The 23587-nt window shown below is 38.5% G+C and overlaps 1 protein-coding gene across 1 annotated transcript in view; it reads right to left on the bottom strand.

Annotated features, from left to right (window-relative positions):
- Nucleotides 1-5894: 5894 nt before the first annotated feature.
- Nucleotides 5895-23587, bottom strand: part of mpzl1l (myelin protein zero-like 1 like) — a 31083-nt gene continuing 13390 nt past the window's right edge. Inside the window, exons 4-6 of the mRNA XM_033642306.2 lie at nucleotides 20773-20902; nucleotides 14488-14593; nucleotides 5895-11692 (exon numbers count right to left, since the gene is read on the bottom strand). Of these exons, the coding sequence (XP_033498197.1) occupies nucleotides 11597-11692; nucleotides 14488-14593; nucleotides 20773-20902 (332 nt within the window). The 3' untranslated portion in view covers nucleotides 5895-11596. The remainder of the gene's footprint in view (nucleotides 11693-14487; nucleotides 14594-20772; nucleotides 20903-23587) is intronic.

The following is a 23587-nucleotide window of genomic DNA, read 5'->3' as shown; positions in this document are numbered from 1 at the left end:
GAGACGACAGTAAAGTCCCAATGTCCTCAAACAAGACAACAATAAAGTCCCAATGTCCTGAAACAAGACAACAATAAAGTCCCAATGTCCTCAAACAAGACAACAATAAAGTCCCAATGTCCTGAAACAAGACAACAATTAAGTCCCAATGTCCTCAAACCAGACACGATAAAGTCCCAATGTCCTGAAACGAGACAACAATAAAGTCCCAATGTCCTGAAACGAGACACGATAAAGTCCCAATGTCCTGAAACAAGACAACAATTAAGTCCCAATGTCCTCAAACCAGACACGATAAAGTCCCAATGTCCTGAAACGAGACACGATAAAGTCCCAATGTCCTCAAACGAGACGACAATTAAGTCCCAATGTCCTCAAACAAGACACGATAAAGTCCTAATGTCCTCAAACGAGACGACAATTAAGTCCCAATGTCCTCAAACGAGACACGATAAAGTCCTAATGTCCTCAAATGAGGCGACAATAAAGTCCCAATGACCTCAAACGGGACACGATAAAGTCCCAATGTCCTCAAATTAGACGATAATTCAGTCCCAATGTCCTCAAACGAGACGACAATAAAGTCCCAATGTCCTCAAACGAGATGACAATAAAGTCCCAATGTCCTCAAACGAGATGACAATAAAGTCCCAATGACCTCAAACGAGATGACAATAAAGTCCCAATGACCTCAAATTAGACGATAATTCAGTCTCAGTGTCCTCAAACGAGACGACAATAAAGTCCCAATGTCCTCAAATGAGATGACAATAAAGTCCCAATGTCCTCAAATGAGATGACAATAAAGTCCCAATGACCTCAAACGAGACGACAATAAAGTCCCAATGACCTCAAACGAGACGATAATTAAGTCCCAATGTCCTCAAATGAGACAACAATTAAGTCCCGATGTCCTCAAACAAGTGCTTCCTAATTAACAGCGTCTCAGCTTGTTACTGTTGCTAAAACTGGTCAAATTTGTTGCCATATGAAACAACAAATATTATTAATCACCATCAGCGTTTAGATTAGTAACGCTTAACAGTGGTTCCCAACTGGTGGGTCACGATCGAAAAGTGGGTCGTGGGTCCATTCTGAATGGACTGCAAGTGACCTGCAAATGTGTCATGTTTTTAAAAAACACACTTTATTTTTAAGTACACTGAATTTCCAGCACAGAGCTTTTATTTTGAAGTGCCATTTCCTGCTGTAGAGTGAGTGGCTAACAGACAACTACTTGACAAAGACAGTAAACTAGCTTGATGACATGGCCAAACGGAAGTGCAATACTGAATGTAATGAACTGTGTGGATCTTAAACTAATAAGGAGAAACGTGGACCAGTTGGGAATCACTGGTCTATAAATCTCGCTTTCATTGTGCAGTTCTGTCTGCCACCCCATACGATCTCCAAGAAAATGAAGGCTCAGTTTACAGCACAAAGGAAGAACATCAACTAGGGCTGTCCCAAATATCATAGCTTCACATTTTCGAAACATCAGTTTTTAGTCGAGGCACCAAAATAACGATGTTTAGCCACTATGTTAGAATGCAGGCCGCAGTAAGATTAGCCATAATACCTAAACAAAAAGGTGTTAATTGCAGCTTTCAGGTGATTTGCCAAGCTTGTTGTAGATTAGTGCTATGTCAGTTTCCTCTGGCATATCTGGCACTCAATTTTTTTGTGGGTCATCTTTAGAAAATATTGAAACATTTCCGTGCTTAGATAGATTAGCATGGCAATGATCTGAGCTTTGAAGCTTCGAAGCATTCAAAGCAGTCCTTCTGCAGCCATTGGGCAGCCAAAACAGGAAGAGGATAGCGCTTTTGTTTTCTTCAGTAGCTATCGGTAGCTATGCCCAGTTACTGCAGAGTATCACTGTATGTTCTTTGCAGTTAATATAACCAGTAATGGATATAGTGGACATTGGAACAACCAGAGTACCTGTGCCAACTTTAAATAAAAGTATCAATATCACAGTGTAAAAATATTCCATTACAAATAAAAGTCTCAAAATTTTATTCATGTAAAAGTACAGAAAGTTTATCAACAAAATGTTCTTAAAGCTGTTATTCTTTTACATCTTTTTGCCACTTGGGGGCAGCACAACAAGCTGTAAACACAGCACATAATATCACCTTATAAAACTGATATGGTGAACTTGTTAGCAAACAGTTGATATGGAGCAACATTAGCCTTCATTTGGAGTCATGTTTGTGTCCACCTGATGAATGCAAGTCCAATATTTACTCTCCTTTTAGCTCAGTTTTGGTCTCTACCAACGCCAGAGGGAAACATCTGGATCTGTAGCTGCTACAGGTTTCACGATGTTCACCAGCTAGTCTCTAATTGTGTCTGTTTGTTTTATGGATAACAGAGCAGTGAGAGTAGACCAAACAGTAAAGATTTGGACTGTAAAACCAGCATTTTACTGCAGTAGTTGCTTAAGTTGGACCTAATTTTAACCACTTAATACACTGAAGAAGACTGTGTGATACGGTTGAGAGCTCTGGACAAAGCTGAAGTGCGAACCTTCAGTTCTGCTTCGGTAAGAGTAACATTACCACAGTGTTGTGGCATCTTGTTTAATTATATTTTGTTCATATTATTTCTCTTGCAAGTTGAAATTGTACAAATCGTTCACAGCCAACACACCAGCAAGCATTATATATATATAAAAAAATAACTTAAAGTATCAAAAATAAAGTACTCATAATGGAGAAAAATGTCCCTCAAACCCGTTAAATACAATTATTATTAAGTATTTTTTTGTGTAAATGACATTTTACTGTTGTAGTTGGTCCAGGTGGTGCGGATTTGAACTTATATTTCATATGTTATTCTTATATATTTTCAAAAAAAAAAAAAAAAAGATGAAGAAGATGATGAGGTCTGTGTAATATGGGTTAAAGCTCCGGTAAAAGCCAGTGAACTGTATTTCAGTTGGGATTGTTAAGCGCCAATGTCTGGTTTCTATTCTAAGACAACACGTGCTTGAACAGATCCATGACGACTGAGAAAACATCAGCTGCTGATGAAGACAGTATGATGCGGTTGAAACACCCGGAAAAAGCTAGTCGAGAATAAACGTTAATATTTTATACATTAAAATTTTAAATAAGGAAAATAACTGTTGATTGTAGCTGTCAATTAAATAAAAAATGTTTCTCTCAAATTAAGTGGAGGATAAACGTACCTAAAAAAGCACCATACTTGAGTAAATATATGTTTATCTGCTGACCTGCATAATAAAATAAATTAAAAATATATTGTAAACAGGCGTAAAACAAGTCTTACCTGGTCTCTTCTTCTGCAGTGTCTCGCACATTCATAGCAGGTTTGGTTTCACATTCACCATCCTTTCATCCTTCATTATGTTTTATCTCACACACACACACACACTCACCGCTTCATATTACAAACAAACACCACATGATGCACACCTTCCTTGGGGGATTGCCCCCTTTATTTACTGGGATTCCCAGACTTTTTGTTTCCCTTTCCATGCTGCTCATCGTCTCCATCACTGATGGGTGTGTGAAGGGATGTTTTTTCCAGATATTTGTTTCCTGGAGGGAGACAGTGAGATCAGTGGGATGTTATTCCAACACATTAATCTGTAATGCAACCAGAGGAGCGAGGGAGGGTGTAGATACAGTTTTTTTAACCCTGCTGAGTGCTCAGGAAGATCAATCCTGCCTCCTGCTGCTCACACCCACACAGTGTAGCCTTTGTTTTTGAGTATTTCCATTTTATACTCCTTTAAACTTAAACTCCACTGAAATTTGGAAGCCAGTGTGTACTTTTTACTTAAGTTTATTTGGCATATTCAGATTATTAATTGAAAAAATCCAAAATGGTTTATTGTAGATTAAACCACCCAGCAGTATGTACAGTGGTTAAAATTAAATTTAAGTTTATCTAAAGATAAAAAAGATTTCTGACCACATTTTACACTAATACTATTACACAACATATTTCTCTTCATAAATAATCTGTAGATCATGATACTGTCAAAAATAAAAGTGGGGAATCATCATTGTTTGAAATACTCACAGTGTTCCTGGTCGTCCTGCTACAAATTTATAAAAAGTAAGGTTGTCGATCGGTGTCGGTGTGTAGATGTACTGGTCGGTGTCGGTGTGTAGATCTACTGGTTGGTGTCAGTATATATCATTGGAAAGCCTGATTAGTCACCTTTACAATAAGGTATAACTTGTAAGGATTGTGCTTCTGTGCTATGAGCAACACAGCTAAACGTGTGGGTAGTGCCCTTGCAATATTCTCCTGTTGGTATTCACTCTTATTTTGAGTTGCTTGGTGGATTGGATGATTGCGCTCTCCCACAGTAATAAAGGAAAAAACAACACATATTGGCCATTTTACACTGTCAGGGACCTAAGTGGCCTGCCGAAGAACCACACGCAGTCACAACAGCGTGGCACCTCCTCCTCATGCTGGTCACCAGCCTGGTCACATTTTGCTGTGGGATGGCATCCCATTCTTCAACCAAGAGTTGTTGAAGGTCAACCAGCGCAATTGTGTTTGTCACTCTGGCACTATCAGCACGCCCAAGCTGATCCCACAAGTGTTCAGTAGGGTTGAGGTCAGGACTGCTGGCAGGCCATTCCATCCTCTCCACTCCCGAATTCTGGGGGTAGTCTGTGATAAACCCTGCTCTGCGGGGGCAAGCATTGTCATCCTGGAGGATGGAGTTAGGTCCCAGACTGTGGAGATATGGGATTGCCACTGGTTGCAGAATTTCATCTTGATATCTCTCTGTATTGAGATTGCCTCCAATGATGACAAACCTCATTTTTCCAGTGAGGGAGATGCCACCCCACACCAGCACACTGCCTCCACCAAAAGATGTTACTCTATCGGTGCAGCGATCAGCAAAGCATTCTCTGCGTCTTCTCCATACTTTGATCCTGCCATCCAGCTGCCGCAGACAAAACTTTGATTCATTCCTGAACATGACGTTTGCCCACATTCTTTGGTTCCACTGTTGGTGCTGTCAACACCAGCACAAACGGGGCCTGATGGTGAAGGGCAGTCATTGCAGGCTACCTGGCAGCCTTATAAGCATGAAGACTGGTCATGTGCAGTCTGTTCCTCACCATCTGATCAGAGATCCGTCTGTGGTACCGTTGTGCAAATCTCGCCTGTAAATCTACCCTGTAAAGCACCAGTCTCACGGAATTTGGTCCTAAGTTTGGAAATGGCACCAGGGCTGACACCAAATAATGCTGCCACTCTGCGTACCAGAACACCAGCTTCCAGTTGCCCTATTGCACGGGCCTTATCCTGACGGGACAAACAAGGCATGTTGATGCTTGGAGCACACACAAACTTAACAAAGTTGCAGGACCCATGCACACAAGTGCTGTCAATTGGGTACCAATCGGGTGCCAGTCATACACCTGTGATGACACTGGCACACACCTGGCAGCACTTGAAGCTCAACAGAAGAGTGAGTAGGCTACCAACAGAAGAATATAGCAGGGGATTTTGGCACAATTTTTTGGGGCGCTACCCACGTTTAGCTTTGCTGTTCAATCCACGAATGCACAAGACTTACAAGTTGCACCTCGTTGTAAAGGTGTCTAATCAGGCTTTCCAACGATATTAAAAACAATACCAATTGGTATTATTAAAGAGGAGAAATAATCATCCCATTTAACGTTTCCGAACTTTTTTTGAGGAGTTTATATCCAACTGTAGTACATGTTTGTTACCCCTAAACCCAAGACTAATGTTTTAAAACATACTTACTCATGCAGAATAGAACATATGTATGTGATTTCTGTGTCTTTATCTTTTTCAGAGGAAAAATAAATCAAATACAAAGTCATCAGTCTGGTGAGAATCAAAAAATCAGAACAGAACACACATTTAATTGGCCAGGAATAAGTTTTATATAAAATTTGAACAGTGGATACAGAGGCGATATTATGTGTATAAAAAAATACATACAATAAAAGGAAAATAAATGAATCTTATCTTTTTTCTATTTTGAGCAGATGTTCAAGTTAGCTGATGAAATGTAAAAGGCACTAAATGTACAACATTCCAGTTTTAAAGACGTTAAACAGAGGCTAAGGTCATTCCGAGATTAACGAAAAATAAAAACAAAAATCACAGGGAATTTGTTTGTCTTCGATTTGCAAGACATAGTGCAGATTTTACAACATAACATACCAAACATTTCTCAAATAACACACAACTATTTACCATCGAAAAACACTAAGCACGCACTTTAAGACTTGTCTGGAGTGAAGAGTGCAACCTGCATTCACTCAACTTCGCGAAACCAACACACTGAACGTTGCGTGAGCTTGGTCAGATCGGATATCTTTCATAATTTATAGTTTACATCACAATTTCTACAACAGCACTAAACACTGCAACAAGTCACGATTAGGAGCAAAGCGACCAGCAGTAAAGGTTTGTCGGTATCATACAGGTTGTGTTTGATTTGGTGAATACACAGATGTACATGCTAACTGGTAAAGAAACAAACAAACATAAAACAACACAGAACATGAAGATGAAACACACCTGGAAGACTACAGCGCCTGCACTGCGTGGTGTCACAGCCACGAGTCGAGTCAGAAGGGACTGAATTAAGATTTTCTTCAGCGAGAATGTAGATGTGAATGTAAATAACTATTTAACCCAAAAACAGAGACCATTTGAAATAAATTAAAGCTTAACTCTGCCAGAAAATACTCCAGAGAAAGTTTAATTTTTGGTTTGAGTGTAGAATTTAAAATAACAGTAGGACACAGTCAAGAGTTAATGTTAATTTAAAGTTTCCCATATTCGGGATTAATTGCTGTGATATTTTGTACAAACATTCATGGTTTCCGACTGATGAGAGAATAAATCCTAACAACTTGGTGGGTCCTGACTTTGAACTTAGCTTCCTCTAAAACAAATGACCAAAGTCCTGGAAATGATTTCTAACATTGCATGCTAACATACTCTATGCTAGCATGTTGTGCTAAGACACACAATGTAAGCTCTCAGGCAGGAATGTCAACATATTTATGCACGTTAGCAAACTAACAAGCTAACAATACATTTTTTTCAATGTTAGCATGCTAACATACTAAACACTAGCATGTTGTGCAATGACACACAATGTTAGCAAAACACTTCAAACTCTCACGCAGTAGGTTACTTTTAAACATGTCAACATACTAATGTTAGCAAACTAACAAGCTAAACATTGCATTTTTCACTGCTAGCATGCTAACACACTACAGAACATGTTAGCATGTTGTGCTATGACACACAATGTTGGCTCTCAGCCAGGAATGTCAACATATTTATGTTACCATGTTAGAAAACTAACAAGACAAACATTACTTTTGTTGTTAGTATGCTAGCATACTACACCCTAGCATGTTGTACTAAGACACATAATGTTAGCAACACACTTTAAACAGTGTTTTCTTTTTCATTGTTAGCATGCTAATATACTAAATGTTAACACGCTGTAGGCACATGGGGATTTTAGGATTGTAATTTGTGTTGCATGTTTTGGTTTTTGGTTTTATATTTATTGGCTTTATTGGTGAGACAAAGACACGTTTCCTTCCCTGATGGGACAATACAGTTCTCTTCTATTCTGCTGATTGCGTTTTAAGGTGTGTAGTGAGCTTCACAGCCATTACTGCTGCAGTCTTTTAGTCTTGTAAGGTACATATCGTGAGCACAGTGGTGCATGAACCCTTTGAAATTAGCAGACAAAGGAAATTTACATTATCAGTGACATTCACGATGATACAATCAACTCTACTTGGGACAGGAGTAGCCAGCAGCAGTAAGTTAAGTCAACTTGGGCAACAAAATATTCTCTATCTTGTATGTGTTTAAAGCTGCTATAATCAATACTTACTAACAAAAATGTATTAAACTAACCAATCTTTTGGGTTTAATGTGAATGTGGCATTGAAACAAACAGCCTTATAGCTCAAAAAATGACAGAAGGAGCTGCATCTGACATTCAGATCATTAATATGGCTGAAAAACGCTATGCCGTGTCGAGATATGGTGATGTAATGGCATCCTGACCAGAGAATGAAGTCACACAGTCTGCCCGCATGTGCATGCGAGTCCCTGTGAGAATGTCCACCTGGGTAGCTAATTGACGGCACTCTGCACTGCACTCATACAGCTGTTATCACTGACAACAGGACTGTGTGTTCACTGAAGTGTAACGCCCACTCTCTGGCTCCCCAAAGGTTGACAACTCTGTCTGCACTGTTGCCGTTGTTAGCACTGTTTATTGAGTTAGCACCGTTAGCTGCTAGCCGCCGGCTCAGCGACCTCCATGTTGAGAATCATATATGCTCTGAATGTCGCAGACAGCTCCTTTCATTTTGTGGAGGTTGTTTTTGCACACTGTTGACTGAAGAAAATTTCATTCAAGCCATTTTGAGTCGATAGGCTCAACACTTCCTGCAGGCACTGTAAACATTGGTGTGTTCGCTGACAAATAATTAAGACTTTAAAAGGAAAGACGAGAAAACATGAAGCATGCCACCAACTTTCTAGACCTCTACAGCAAACTACTTTCCTTCTCTGGAAAGACATCCACAGCCACACCACACTGGAATGAGTTACAGTAAACAGCACTATATCTTACATGAGCAGGAAATATATACAAATACTGGTCAACATGGAAATTTACTGCATTCGGAATCACAAGCTGAAGCTGAAGGCATTTAGACTGGTTGCAACACAAATATCATTCTCATAGGTAACCACACCGTTAACAAACAGAATCATAACATAAATTTGGCTTTTAAATGCTTCAAACAAAATAAAAATCATACAAATTTGGAATGCATTTTAAAGCTTAAAAGCATCTGAAAACAGAAATATTACTTAATGATATTAGATATTTGGCCCATTAGTTTAAAAAAAAAGAACTTTACACAATACATAGATGGAAAACAGGATGGATATTTTCATAATAATGGTTGTTATGTTAGTAAATTGCATGCAAACAGTGTATTTAGCATTCGTTTTGTCCAACAAATGAGAGCTCCCAGTTTTCATAGAAGGAGATATTTCACCTCAGTTTAACGGTTTAACATTTTATTTTCATTTCAGAATTACTCAAAACTAAGCTGAAATAAAGCCCAGGTAATTATCACTTTAAACTTCTTTTTTATTCTTTTGAATCACACCTTTAAAAAGGCAGAACACAAAACCTCTACCTGGGGTGCACTGCCTGTTTGTTTACATGCACTTTAAATAAACAAACCAAAAAAAAATGCAGACGCTCAGAGCAACCGTGGAAACACAAAGTGCTTAAAGAGCGTGTTCCACTGAGGTGAAAATCAAACGGGAGGCAGTGTCTTTAAAAGGTACCACAACAACATGCCAGGACTCTACAGAAAACTGAAGCATTCACAGTAATACAATGTCAGACGTCTTCTTCTGCGTCACAACTATCTGAGAAGTACCAGATTTAGTCTGTAGGTGTCGTCATTAACTGCATGCAAAGTTACTGAAGGCAAATGTAAAAGCTAACTCTACATTATTTGCCCCGACAAAACAAGATCACTATGGAACTGCCCAACAGTGGAGATGAACTGTGGCTTCAGCAGCCTGTTGCACCAGCTTTATATGGAGTGTCATGAAAGAGTAAAGCTTTAATTTTACAGAAATAGGCTTCAGCATAACAGTAAGTTATAACATAGAGCTAAGACACAACGTAAAATGTGAAGCAAGTGTAACGCTGGAAAGACACTGTACAGATTAAGATTTTTATTCCACGTATTATTCTTCCTCGTCAAACCCTGGCACCTACATTGCCCATAATGCCACTCCGCCACTAACTGACTGGTCTTGAATTCAGGTGTGTTAGGCTAGTAGCGGGTAATGTGGCCTGCAGCCTTTAGCCATTATGCATTAGTGCTCTTGAAGACCTGTAAACAGACTTTGATGTGAGGCTTTGGTGTGCTGCAACTAATTTTAAAATCAGGGCAGATTTCCACCAGAAAGAAACTGTTAATGAATAAAATAACTGATTTAAAGTTTGAGCAGCTCAGTGGTCTGATGCCAAACGATCCATTATTTACTGTTGTGAGCTGCTTTAAATATTATTGGGAGTAGTATTTTACATGTTTGGATAGGGCTGCATAGATATATTACACGTATCTTTTATTCTGATATATTTAGACTTGCCAATGATTTAATCCCACAATTTGGACACAATCCTACTTAGCCACTGGAATCTAATTCTACAAATAGTACAATACTAATAATATTAGTGTAGCCTAATCAGGTTTAAACAGAATAAACACACATGCAGCTGTCACGCAATTACACAAAGTAACGCTGCCTTTCCCTTTTTAAATTAACATTATTGAGGACGCAGCCACCTTGTTTAAATAAAAATGATTGGACATCGATCAGGCTTTCTGTGTGGAGTGTGAGCACCCAAGTCATGAAACGCTGAATCATGACTGAACCGCACAGTGTAAGCACAGAGCATACAAGATCAATAAATCATATAATGTCCATCCAGCTTTACTCATTCCTGATCAACCATTCTCCAAACACACTGATGATGAACATTTTTCTTTCATATTTAAATTGGGGTACACATTGTTTGTTATAGTTCCCTTTATATTTTGTGGTCATTATGACATGCGCGTGTGATTTTTAGGTGCATTCACAGGAGCGGGGAATTCTGGCTTTCCACGACCGTAGTGTGTCCTTCATGAGATATTTTAATGGTACGATTAAAAATACCGCAATTTCATGGTATCACAGTATTACAGAATTTATATTATCATCAATCAGAATTACCTTTAAAGGGATAAAAACTGAAGGGCTATTGTTGGTTCAACACAAGTTTTATTACTTTAATTGAAACTTGAAACCATTTTGTTAATGTCAGTATGTGTAAGAAGCCTATCCTTTAAAAATAACTAACATAAAAGATGAGATTCTTCGATAGACAGAGACATAAATAAGCAAATGTACATGATAGGATAACTGTCAGCTTTTATATCATGTTACAACCCTAGTGTTGTCTAATGTTAGCTCGTTCACATGCAACAGGATAAACTGTATTTTTTTAATTCCTCACTTTCCCCCAAAGTTCGTCATGTCAATTTATGCAATGTGATTAGTTTCGATTCATGTACGATATGTGCGTAGTTTTAGTAGTGATAGTTTAACGTGTTCAGCTGGTGCAACAGCCTGCAGAACCATTCGTAGGCACAAAGCTACAAATCAAAATAAAATATCTTAACATGTGGAATGATATTGATGAAGGCATTTGTATTTTGAACAATTTAAAGGCTGATGGAGTGATGTAGTGTCCATTAAAGTGTTTCTTTGCTTCAGTTTTTTTTGTCTTTACAACAAAAGCACATGGAGACATTACTTTATCATATTAACAGCATCATGCTTTCAGAGGACAAAAAGATGAGAAAAAAATAAAATAAAATTTTGCACCAATTTTTGTCCCTGTTGATATATTCCCACCCTTCCCAAGAGCAGCTGATAGAGAGGTCTGATACTTTACTGTGTTTTTATTTTTATGCTTTTGGTCCCCAGTTCCTCTTCAGTTTTTACGAATGTCAGCGTAGACCACTGGCTCCATCTTGTGGAATGAGTTTTTGCTGCCTGAGTGATCCAACTGGGCATATATCACCGGGCCCTGCAACACAAAGAGAAAAGGGCAGAAAAGAAGTCAGTAAAAAATACAAATATATCCAGATAGAGCAAAAGACAGAGAAGAATCTTCACACATTACTGTTCAAAAGTTTGGAATTTCCTGCCACAAAAGCTTGTTTGTGTTCAGTCAGATGTCTGAGAGGACTACTACTACTGTTATTTTGTATGAAGAGCCCCTTTTATACTGCCTGTCTCAGACGGGAATGTCGTGGCATTATTCCGCCTTGCCACTCTGTATAAAAAGGTAAGAACACGGAATGGGGGACAGATTTGTCTTGTCTTTAAGCTGGCATCAGAGGCAGCAAAAGCATCGAATAGAAGCCTGCATAAAAGAAACAGCCAGCAGGATGGGATGAGTGTGATGTTTTGACGACGTATTACATGTCTGACCCACTGCCAGGAGATTTAACCAGCTAGCAGCAGTTAGCAGCTAACTCAAAGAAGAAGAGCAGCAGCCGGAAATGTCAGCAAATTGGGGAGTCAATGAGGTGCAGGAGCTCCTTACCCTTCTGTACAGGACAAGAGCAAGTGCCATAAAACAGGGACGATGAATGATGATTAATGCCGTGTTACGCCATTGTTATCATTTAGAAAGCGCTGCCTGATGCATATGTTACATCCCTGCAATCCAGTCTACTCGGAACTTTGGGGGAAAAAAAAAAACAATCTCCGTCATGGAAAACAGCGGCAACGACATGCAACAGAATAGTCATTCAAGTTGGAATTTCAAGTCGGACACTTGGGCAAGATCCACCAAGCCTGAGTATGCTGACATAAAGAAAAAAAAATGAGCAAAGACGAGCAAAACAGATGACTTATTTCATCCACTGTTTCACCTCACTAATGGTTATAGCTGGTTAGGTCCTCTGTAGATTCTTGTGACGCTCATAAATTTGCCTTAGAAACATCAGTTTGCTGTCAGCATCCATGTTTTCCTGAGCAGATGCACTGGAATTATCGACTTCTGACTTGCAATGGATTGCAGCATATGTCATATATGAGGCTGATGCTGTTGTGTTACACATCATGCTTCTTTTGCTATCTGAAATTGAACACTGGGGTGGCATTATGTTGGTGTTAATTGGTTCTGTATAAAAAAGCAAAGCTGCCATAATGAAGGGACTTTGTGATGGCCCTCTCTCAGGATCTCTGTATAAAAAGGGCGAAGGGTTTGTTTTGTACATGGAGAACAAAACGTTGTATAATGGTTCAACCAGACTGATGACTGAACGGGCAGAGAGAGACAAAGATCCCTCTTAGCAACAGCTGAATAAGGGAAATCACCAGTCACTATTAAAATTATTGAAGGAGAGAAAATCATCAATATAACAAATGATTCCAAACTTTTGAACGGTAGTGTTTATGGTGAGGAGCTTTGCTTTTTAACTACTACATCAATTTTAGATTCATACACGTGATTAAACATCTATCAAGATAAGTGTTTTGATATTTGCCAATAAAACTTCTAAACAGCAAATGTCTTGAATTTTATGTAATGAAAGAGTTTCTTCCAGAGTTTGACGCTGCTTAATTAGTGATTAGCCACAAAAACAAAAGGCAAAAACAGGTCTCATGCACACAGCTGATTGTATAAAAAGTACAGCTGAAACAATTAGCTGATTAATTGATTAGTGAATCTACAGATAATTAAAGGGGAACTATTTTGATAACTGACATGATTGTTTTAGTCGCTTTTTGCAGCTAATGTTTTTATCACCAAGTTATAAGTCTAACGTTGTGTTCACACCAAACGGGATGCAAATTTTCACGGTGCATTAGTCACGGGATTTTGTATGATTTTGAATACTTTGCGTTGACTTACTTCATATGCGCCAACATCTTGTGCCATATGACATTGCTGAATCAATAAATAAACTTTCAGCGCTATGGCCTTGGCGTCATACGTCATCAGAGGATGCCAATGCTGATTGCCTATCCCAGCACAAATTGGTCGCCTAAGTTCAGGTTTTTCCAACTCTCGCGAATAAGCGCATGACGTAAAATCACGCTACTCCCTTCATTCGCACCGCTTAAGTTGTTTATTTTTGCATCATTCGCATCAGTCTGGCAAGAATTTGCATCTGTCACGTCTTTAGATTGACTTAATATGTAATTCACTCGCGCATATTGTTTTATTTGCGTCCAGTGTGAACACTAATATAGGCTTGTGCTAATAATGTTAGCATGTTGTGAATGTAGGGAAAACATAATAGTATAAGACAACTGTTTTATCGATGAACCTTGTGACTTATAATGGAGCTAAATTTTATGACGTTACCTTCGTTAAATGTTGTTGATGTTCCTGGCTTCATATGCGAAGAGGATAAGTCCTCTAGATGCTAGGCTAATTTATGCAATGTAAAACATCATAGGCTTATGTTAGTAACATTAGCATGTTGGATCTGTGGGTCTAGTATAAGACAAATGTTTTGTTGATGAACCTTGTGAGTTGTAATGGAGTCGAATTTTGTACTTTTGTCGAGTGTTTTGAATCAATCTGCTTTTGACAGAAACTTGATACAGTGGCATTTAATTTTTGTTTTGAGGGATTTGTTTGTTTGTTTTGTCTAACAAGATATAAATAAACTTAATTATTTTTTTCTGTTTGACTCTTGTCAAGGTTTTTATGACTGATATGAAACAAATACTGAATATGAGAATGAATCTATAGACAGGGATAAAGACCCAGTCTGGATGAGTTTGATAAACAAAATGGCTGCAACATTTTCCCGCTGAGACGGTGGCAGCCAGTGGATTTTTCCATCCCCGAGCTCCTACCTGTAGTGGACCCGAGGGAATGGTAGACCTGGAGCCCTCCAGGTTGGACTCCACCTTCTTTCGTGGTTTGGGAGCCTGAGAGCTCATGCTTTCCAAGGTCGTACATCTATTTTAGGGTTACGATTTGCCATGGTGACGAGCAATCATTGGTGCACAGTCAAATGGAGACAAACACAAATAATGGGACACAAGACAAAAATAAAACAATGAGAGGTGAGCACATGAAACACTGGATGCAAACAAAGTGCAATGCAGCTCCCAGTGGTTGGGCAGGAAGCAGTGACTGGGAGGAGACTAGAGGTGCACTGATAAAGATCTGACTGGTGCTGATGCAGCTTCCAGATTAAGGCTGCAACTAACGATTATTTTCATTGTCGACTAATCTGAAGATTATTTCTTCGATTAGTCGACTAATCATTTTATCGAAAAATGTGTTAAAATGTTGGTCTGTCTCTCCCAAACCCCAAAATTATGTCATCTAATGTCTTGTTTCTTACTCATGCCAAAGGGTTTTAGGTCACCGTCATGGGAGAGCGTGTAAATATTATTATATTTACATATTTGAGCGTAAGAAGCTGCAATAAGAGTATTTTGGGGGATTTTTATAGTACTTTTCTATGAAAAATTACTCAAATTGATTAGTCAACTACTAAAATAGTCACTGATTATTTTTATAGTTGAGTAGTCATCGATTAGTCGACTAATCGTTGCAGCCCTATTCCAGATAATAACAAATACTATAGTTACACATACTTTGGCACGATTGAAAAACAGCCAGTAATTTCCTGGTGTGATTATATTTAAATATTTTGCAGTGCACACTGGCTTCACAGGTTTAATAGGCCTGAAAAACATCCCTACTTGGTCACATAATACCCGATTTTGTGTTTATTTTTACTGCTTGTTTGGTTTATAAGATGGACTGGTGGAATTAATCATTTTTTACCTACTTACAATTTTTTGGTGGCTCTTTGTGATTTTCCTTTAAATCTATCTCCCTGCACTGAAAATCAATTGTTGCTCCTTTCTTGAAAAGTGCTTTAGAAATATAATTATCATTATTATAGCATTATCACTGGAGCTGCAACGATCAGTCATTGTTTAATGTCATTTTTCGAGGAAAAGTACAGCTTATTTTGCTTCTCAGATGGGAGAATTTTGCAGCTTTTCTTTGTAATATGTAATAGTAAATCTGAAAATATTTAGCTTTAAAGCAGCTGATTAGTCAAAACAAGTATTTTGAAAGTGGTTCCCAACTGGTCCAGCCACAGGGTCCATATTTCTCCTTGGTCATTAGTTCAGGGTCCACAGAGTTCCATATATCCAGCATCATAGTAGCTTTTGGCCATGTCGTCAAGCTAGTTAGTCACTCACTTTACAGCAAGAAATGGCAATTTAAAATAAAAGATCTGTGCTGGAAATAAAATGTGTTTTTTTTTACAAACATGACACGTTTGCAAGTCACTTGCAGATGTTTTATAGATCAAACGAATGAGAAAATAACACTCAGGTTACTGTAACAAACGGTATTCTAGGGGTGCCGGTGGCTTAGTGGTAGAGCAGGCGCCCCATGTACAAGGCTGTTGCCGCAGCGGCCTGGGTTCGACTCCAGCCTGTGGCCCTTTGCTGCATGTCACTCCCTCTCTCTCTCCCCCCTCACGCTTGTCTGTCCTATACATTATAGGCTAAAAAGCCCCCCAAAAAATATCTTTAAAAAAAAAAAAAAACGGTATTCTGAATGAACTCTAAGTTGATGGCAGGCCAGTTTAAACTTGACTGTCATCTCGTTTGTGTGATCTCTGCAAGCTGGTGCCTGTACTCAGCCAAAGATTGTTTATGATAATAAAGAAGCTTCAGTCTGTATCAACACTGTGAAAAGACTGTTTGAAGGGAGTTTCTGAGGTTCCAAAAAACTCAAGAGTGAGACATCTTCTCTCAAGCGATTTGCTTCGCATCTGTTTAAGGAGTCGCGTTCTTCCAGTTTAACTTTCAATCATATATCTTAAATGATTTAAGTTTACAAACGTCATATTTTTTAACCAGCACTTCCGGTACCCGGATCAAATAACTTGTAAAATAAAAGGTGTGTCAGATTTAGCAGGCTATAGCTGATATTTTAATGTGTCAGACACATATTTAATCAAGATTTAGGTTAATAAAAGTTTTAGAACATACAATACTATATATGGCAAATGTTTAACAAATATCAAAAAACTTGAATCAGGGTCGGGGCCAGACAGGAATATTTTTAAGTCTTACATTATTGTAAACTGGAATTTTGGGGGTTTGGAGCTGTTGGTGGTCAAACAAAAAAAAAGCTTTTTGAAAACTCAGATTTCCAGAATTATAGGTATATTTCTCAGAACACATGTGACATCTGAGTATTGACAGCCAGCCCAGGGAAAACTTTTACCCACTGTGGCCATTCAGTCCGAACGCCTATACAGAGAATTGGATGACATTCCACTGTCAAACATCTTTGCCTGAAGAGGAAGTAAACTAACCAGTGCTCCCTTAACATACTGAATAAATAATATTATATTGTTGTTTCCTCCATATTTTTTATTCCCTTTTATAAAAAGAACCAAAAATCAGTTGAAAAAAGTTAAATAATTTAAATTTCACAGCTCTGTGCAGCCTTGTTTGTTCACTCTTTTTCATACTGCATAGGAACACTTAAGACTTCACTTTGGCCTCTGAGAAATTATGTTATTTTTCTCTATTTAATGATGTTTTTCCTGACCAAACAGAGAATAGATTGATTTAGGAAATATATCGGCAAATTAATCAATTATAAAATTAACCTTTAGTTGCAGCCTGACCATTAACTGACTTGTATTTTGATCATTATTTGTATCAGTCCATCCATCGGCTACTGCAATACATAAAAATCAGATTATTAGTGCACCTCTAGTGAAGACAATGTGTAACAGTTTGTACAGTGAGAGAGGCAGTTTAACTCACTTCAGCTATGTGAGTGTTATAACGAGCTGTTAACATTTTGTCATCAACATATAAAGGTGACAGAACAACATGACACCTTGAAACATTCTGTTGACCTGACATGTTTCATTTAAAAAGAAAAGCTGGAGATGAAGGGACACACATGAAGAAGACTGTGGTTAGTTTGCAGTGTTAGAGGCAGAAGATGATGAACAATGACTGGACAACATGCTGACAAGCTGACGCAACAAGCTAATCATTCAGTGCGTTTACATGACATTAGAGAAAATCTATCTATTGTGTTAGTCCAACTAAAACCGGACTTACATGTCAACATGTTAGTCCGCCTGAAATCGCACTAAGTCGAATTCCCCAAAGTCGGACTAACACACCCAGATAATGCGATTAGCAGTCGAACTCCTCCTGCATGTATACAGTCAATCAGACCCAAACTGGCCGAGGCGCTCTGAGCATGCGCCACAATGCCTGCCCTGGGCTTTGACCTTGACATCCAAAGCATTAAATGTGTAACAGAAGAAGAGGCTGGTCACAACATGGCGAAATCTACATCCAGAGACACGCATTTTTGGACGGACAAGGTGTTCAAAGCTGTAAAGTTGTTCACCGTGGTACCAGTTAGCTGGTAGCCAACTTGTTTTTCGATTGTTTGGTCTGTGACGTAACAAGTCAACCAGAAAAAGGTCCAACACTAACAAGCTGAAAGTGGGCATATCACCAACTATCATACCGCTGTCTGCACATGCTCCAGTTTCCGCCCCGGAAGTCAAATAGCATTAAATGCGTAGCAGAAGAAGACAGTAACAACATGGCGAAATCTGAATCCAGAGCTGTGCATTTTTGGACGGACGAGGAGACACAGTTCATGCTGTGTCAACTGAAAGAGTTAAATATTTCGAAGTACATCTATGGGAGGAAAACTCGGAGTGGCAACCTGTTCATAACAGTAGCACAACAGCTGGATGACGCTCGATCGTTTGCTCTATGACATAAAAGGTCAACTGGAAAAATGGTCCAATACTAAGAAGCTGAAAGGAGTTTATGGACGAACGAGTAGACACAGTTCATCCAGTATCAACTAAAAGAGTTCAATGTTTAAAATACATGGATGGGAGGAAAACACGGAATGGCTGCCTGTTCAAAAAAAGTGGTGGGAACAGCTGGACGACACTCAGTTGTTTGGTCTGTGACACAACAGGTCGACTGGAAAAAGGTCCAATACTAACAAGCTGAAAGGGGGCATATCGCCACCCATCGTAGCAGAGTCAGACATACTTTGGTCAGTAAATTGATCTCTCCAGTGTTTGTATACAAGGACAAGGACAGTAGTTCAATTAAATAGCCTAATTGAGCTGTAACCGTAGCTCCACTTAACTGTGCATGTAAACGTCCTGAATGACATCAATAGACAGTGTTGCTGTGAGGTTAGTTGTGTTAACAAACAAATATGGAGGAAAGTGACCGGCACCAGTGAAAACAGAAATCCCCAAAGATCGCAGCTCAAACCATTCAACAGCCAAACAGCAGCTGTCAGCCATTTTCTTACCTTAGAATAATGTTAATTCAACGCCTCTCACATTTATGGGTCAATACTTGGTTCTTTCATTGAGATGAACAGAGCAGGCGTGACTGCAGCATGCCAGGTAGACATGATCAAACTACTGCGAGCACACAGAGCAAACTAAGTCTAGCTTTTGACCATGTCTTTAACAAACATGTTAATAATTAGTAACAATATCTGATCATCCAAAAACAGCCCAAAACACACAGTTCTTTAAAACAGAGAGTGAACCCTGCACCCATGCAGAAAGAGTTAGCGAGGGGTTACAGTCTGATGATTACATCTCTGCAGGAGTAAAACATCACTGGAAATAACAGGAACAAAGATTCAGGAGACCAGCTCAAAACACACATGAGGCATAAAATCCATCTGAGAAACTTACCTTACATTTCAATAACATTAAACACCAAGAATACGTATTTCTGATAAGCCGAGTTTCATCGACTTGTTGAAACCGTAAAATAACATTCAATTCCAGCAATTAGAGCAGTTAGTGTGTGTTACTTTTCAATAACCACATGGCTCTTTAAATATTAATGTCACATGTTGTCTGTAACAACAACACTTAGCAATTTACAGGTGGCAATGTCAAATACTCATCTAGAAATTAATGCCATTTTAACAGTGGAGAAATATTACAAGAAAAATAACTGATAATAAAAACTGGCATTAAAATGTACATAAATATTCTGGTGACACTTTACATTAACTACCCAATTTATGAGCAGCATTAAAACTTTTAATAAATTATTATTAACACACTATAATGCAGATGTACGCAGATATAAAGGGCATTTTCAGTGTTTATTAATGTAAAGTATTTGCCAACAAATCTAACAATCATACTCTTTCTCTCTCTTCCTCGACCTGATTTATATATTTTGGTATATATTACACTATATTTATTATTTATTAGATATCAGACTAGTGTTGTCAAAATATGATTTTATATATTAAGACCACATTTTTTAATACTATGGGGGGGAAACTGACATTGAGGACAGAAAATTAGATTTTTTTGTTTAAAGAGAAATATAAAAAGGCTATAACATGACAACGATGACTTTGAGTTTCTTGTTCAGGCGCAGAAAACAGTGAAATGACTGCAGATAACATCAAGAGAAAGTGAGGAAGTGCAGCTGGTAAAAGTGAATCAATACTGCGGAAAATGAGTATTGTAACTAGGGCTGCCCCCGACCAGTAGGAGTTTTGAAAAAGATAGCGCTGGCCTGGACACTTGACTGCCTTTGCAACGAGGGGAGGAGGGAGACAGCTAACGCTAACATAGTTGTTTTTGCCTTCTAGTGTGGACGGAGATATTTTGAAAACAAAGGTTGTGTGGACAGAATATTCTGAAGAACGGAGGAAAATATCTGTTTTTAAAAATATCTGTATACGCTTAGACGGGGCCTTAATTCTCCTTTGAAGAATATTAATTTCACTTTTACTATATTATGATACAAGATCATGGAGCAGCCTCCACTAATTGTTGCCCACAGGAGGATTCATAGTTGCTGACAAATACATTAACACTTTTATCTTCTTACAACTACCTTACAGTGTGTTATAAAGTATTAATTTAATGTTTATATACTGCTTATAAATACTTGATGGGGTAGAGCAAAGTAACACCGACATGCTCGTGGACTTCAAATTACTTTAAGTAAATTATGTTGTGTCGTCGTACTGCAGCGGTGTTAATGTCACCAATCACTGACAGTCCTTCTGCCTGTAACATATATAACACAAGACAGCACACTCACCCTTCATATTCATGGCGGTTGTGAAGCACCCTCATGACAATGCAGGCAGCTACAGCGATGAGGACGAGCAGAAGTAAAGCACCACAGACTGCTCCGACTATCATGGCGGTGTTGCTCTGAGGAAGAGATTCTGCACAAACACAACAGGGACAACTCTGTGTTAGTTTTAAAGTAGAAAGCTGACATTTCTGGAGTCTACGTACATTTAAATCTCTCCTGACTTTCTGTCTTTTTTTCAACTGTCCTTTCCCCAAATGCTTTTTTTTCCCAGCACAATCTCAGATGTATGTTTGACTTATCATATTGTGAACTTACCAAAGTAAGACAGGTGCCAGAAACTAAAAATGCAAGAAAAATAACACTGGAGCCTATAAAAATTAACAAATTTTTAGATCTAATCTCTCAAAATATTATTATAAAACAGCTAAAGATTTAAAGATATCATACTGGTATATCATTATATTACCTCAATGTTTAACTGTCCCATTTTTATAAACTGTATCTAATGTATATCTTGTTATATACTAGCTAGATTTACTTTTTTTTGTTAGATTCTTTTTTGCTGTTAATCCATTTGTCAGATTTGTTCTGGAGCTAAACATCTAAATATTTTTTTTATATGTTGTACTGTGTGTGATTATATATGTGACACCCGAACTTGATTTGATTTAAAAATATACACACATTTATGCACAAAAATACAACAGATTTAAAATACTAACGATGCACCAATTCATCCGCTGAGCATCAGTATCTGCCGACATGCCTTCTTGATGGCCAGCGGCTCGAAACTAAGGGCTTCCAGGGGACGAACATGTGTTTGGGATGAACAGTCAGGACGGCGTGGGAACAAAAGTCCGTTAACTCATTTTTGTCGAATCAGTGGATGCACCCCATTATTATCCTGATAATGCTACACCGTAAACAACAAATCTGTGTTAAAATCAGCAGGAGGAGAGCTGGTTAACGTTAGCTGTTAGCAGCCTGTGGCCGGAACCAACAACTGACGGCTGTTGCATTGAGTTGAATTATGATGCATTCAAGCTCCATTTTGTATTAGCCGAAGGATGATGTGTTTAAATGTAGTCTTGTAAAAGGTAGTTCAGGGCAAGAAACCTGAATAAATACAGTTGTTCTAACGAGAAATATATTTTCACAGCAAAAAAAGGCTTTTAAAGCAGTTTTTTAAAGGTATTTTCATGTGGAAGGTTATATTAAAAGTTGTCTCATAAATTTGTGTGGTTAAATTTGACTCAGTTTTACAAATGTCTTACAAAACACATTTTCATGTCCACCTTTCTTTCATTGTCTACATAATTTCAATACTGCGTAAAAGCCCCACATCAGCACATGTTGTTGGTTTTCTCTGCTGATCTCAGCAGCTGTGTTACTATTTGACATAAAACATGGCCAGGTTCAAAGCTGGGAGTGTCACTGATGTGTGGCTGTTGAGCCGGAACAAAAGATCTGTGTGTTTAGGAAAAATACTTCAGCCATTCTTTGTGAGAGGTAAATAAAAATTCCTCTGCACTGCTCACCTAGACAACAAATGCTAGACAGAGAAGTCCCACCTGGAGGGTGGGGCCACCACTGGTGAGCCAAAAGATAACAAGCCATCACATGCACATGTGGGCTTCATGTAACTGAAAAACAAATGACAAGAGTACACCTGTCAGGACAGATTTTACATGTCGAGTTGGACCAAATATCACACTGCCGATACACTGTTTCCCATGAAGCTCCAGGAATCTGCTGTGAGAGCTTCAGGAACACAAAACAATTAAAGAGTAATCCAAGTTTTACCGTGACCACAGGAAACGCTCTATTCGGACTGGCAGGAAGCTGTGGATTAACTTTTAATAAGCTGACAGCATAACTGCACTACGACACAGGTGTCTGAAGTTCGAAGTTTAAATCAACTCACTGCTGTGGGAGGAAAGAGAGAGAGAAGACTCTATCAACCACCACAGAGGGGGTAAAATTATTTTTGTCTGGTGGCAAAAGACTTATTTTGAAATGAAACCGTGTCAGCTGAAAGGAGCAAAGCAGATTTAGTGGCGTCTAGCGTTGAGGATTGCACAAACGTCTCCCAAGTGCCATGTGTTTACTCCCTAGTGGAATTCCTTCCTTTTTACCAGGAACCAAATTATCTGCAGAGGTCTCCTCCTCTCCAAAACAAACAGACCAGGTTATTAAAACTGGTAAAAGCACTGAATAAAGCAGCTTCACGTTACAAATCAGTGTTTCTCGGACACATCAAAGACAGGTCGCTAGCCTGGCACCTGCTAATGTGTGCTCTCCTTTTTTTCTCTGTTAACTTCAGATCCAGACATTCAGGAGGTTTTTATTAGGAGACGAATTATCCACAAAGGTCTCTTCCTCCCCAAAACCAATGAACCCTGTGATTTAAACCGGTAAAAACAGTGAATAAAGCTGTTTCCTGTTAAAAATCTGTGTGAAATAGAATATTTGCCGTTCACATAAACCAATTGAGATTCATCTACATTTAAAAAGGGCTTAAATCCAATCAGCACTTCAGCATATGACATGAAAGAGAGACAAGGGTTATATCGGGTGATAAATTACAGGTAACGAGTACCAATACCCAGCCCCTATGACTAACAGTGATGGGCAAGTTACTTTCAAAATGTAATGTATTACATATTACTAGTAACCTTCATTTGAAAGTAATAAACTATTACTTTACAATAGTATTCTCTGTGTGGAATAATAAGCTACCTTTACACTACTTTTGCATTACTTTCACCAAAATAACAGGCATTAGGCAATGGATGAGGGCTATGTTGTTTCACAG

Source organism: Epinephelus lanceolatus, chromosome 11 (genome assembly GCF_041903045.1).
Source record: "Epinephelus lanceolatus isolate andai-2023 chromosome 11, ASM4190304v1, whole genome shotgun sequence".
Lineage (NCBI taxonomy): Eukaryota > Metazoa > Chordata > Actinopteri > Perciformes > Serranidae > Epinephelus > Epinephelus lanceolatus.
Note: the sequence above shows the minus strand (reverse complement) of the source record. Positions and strands in the feature narration are given on the sequence as shown.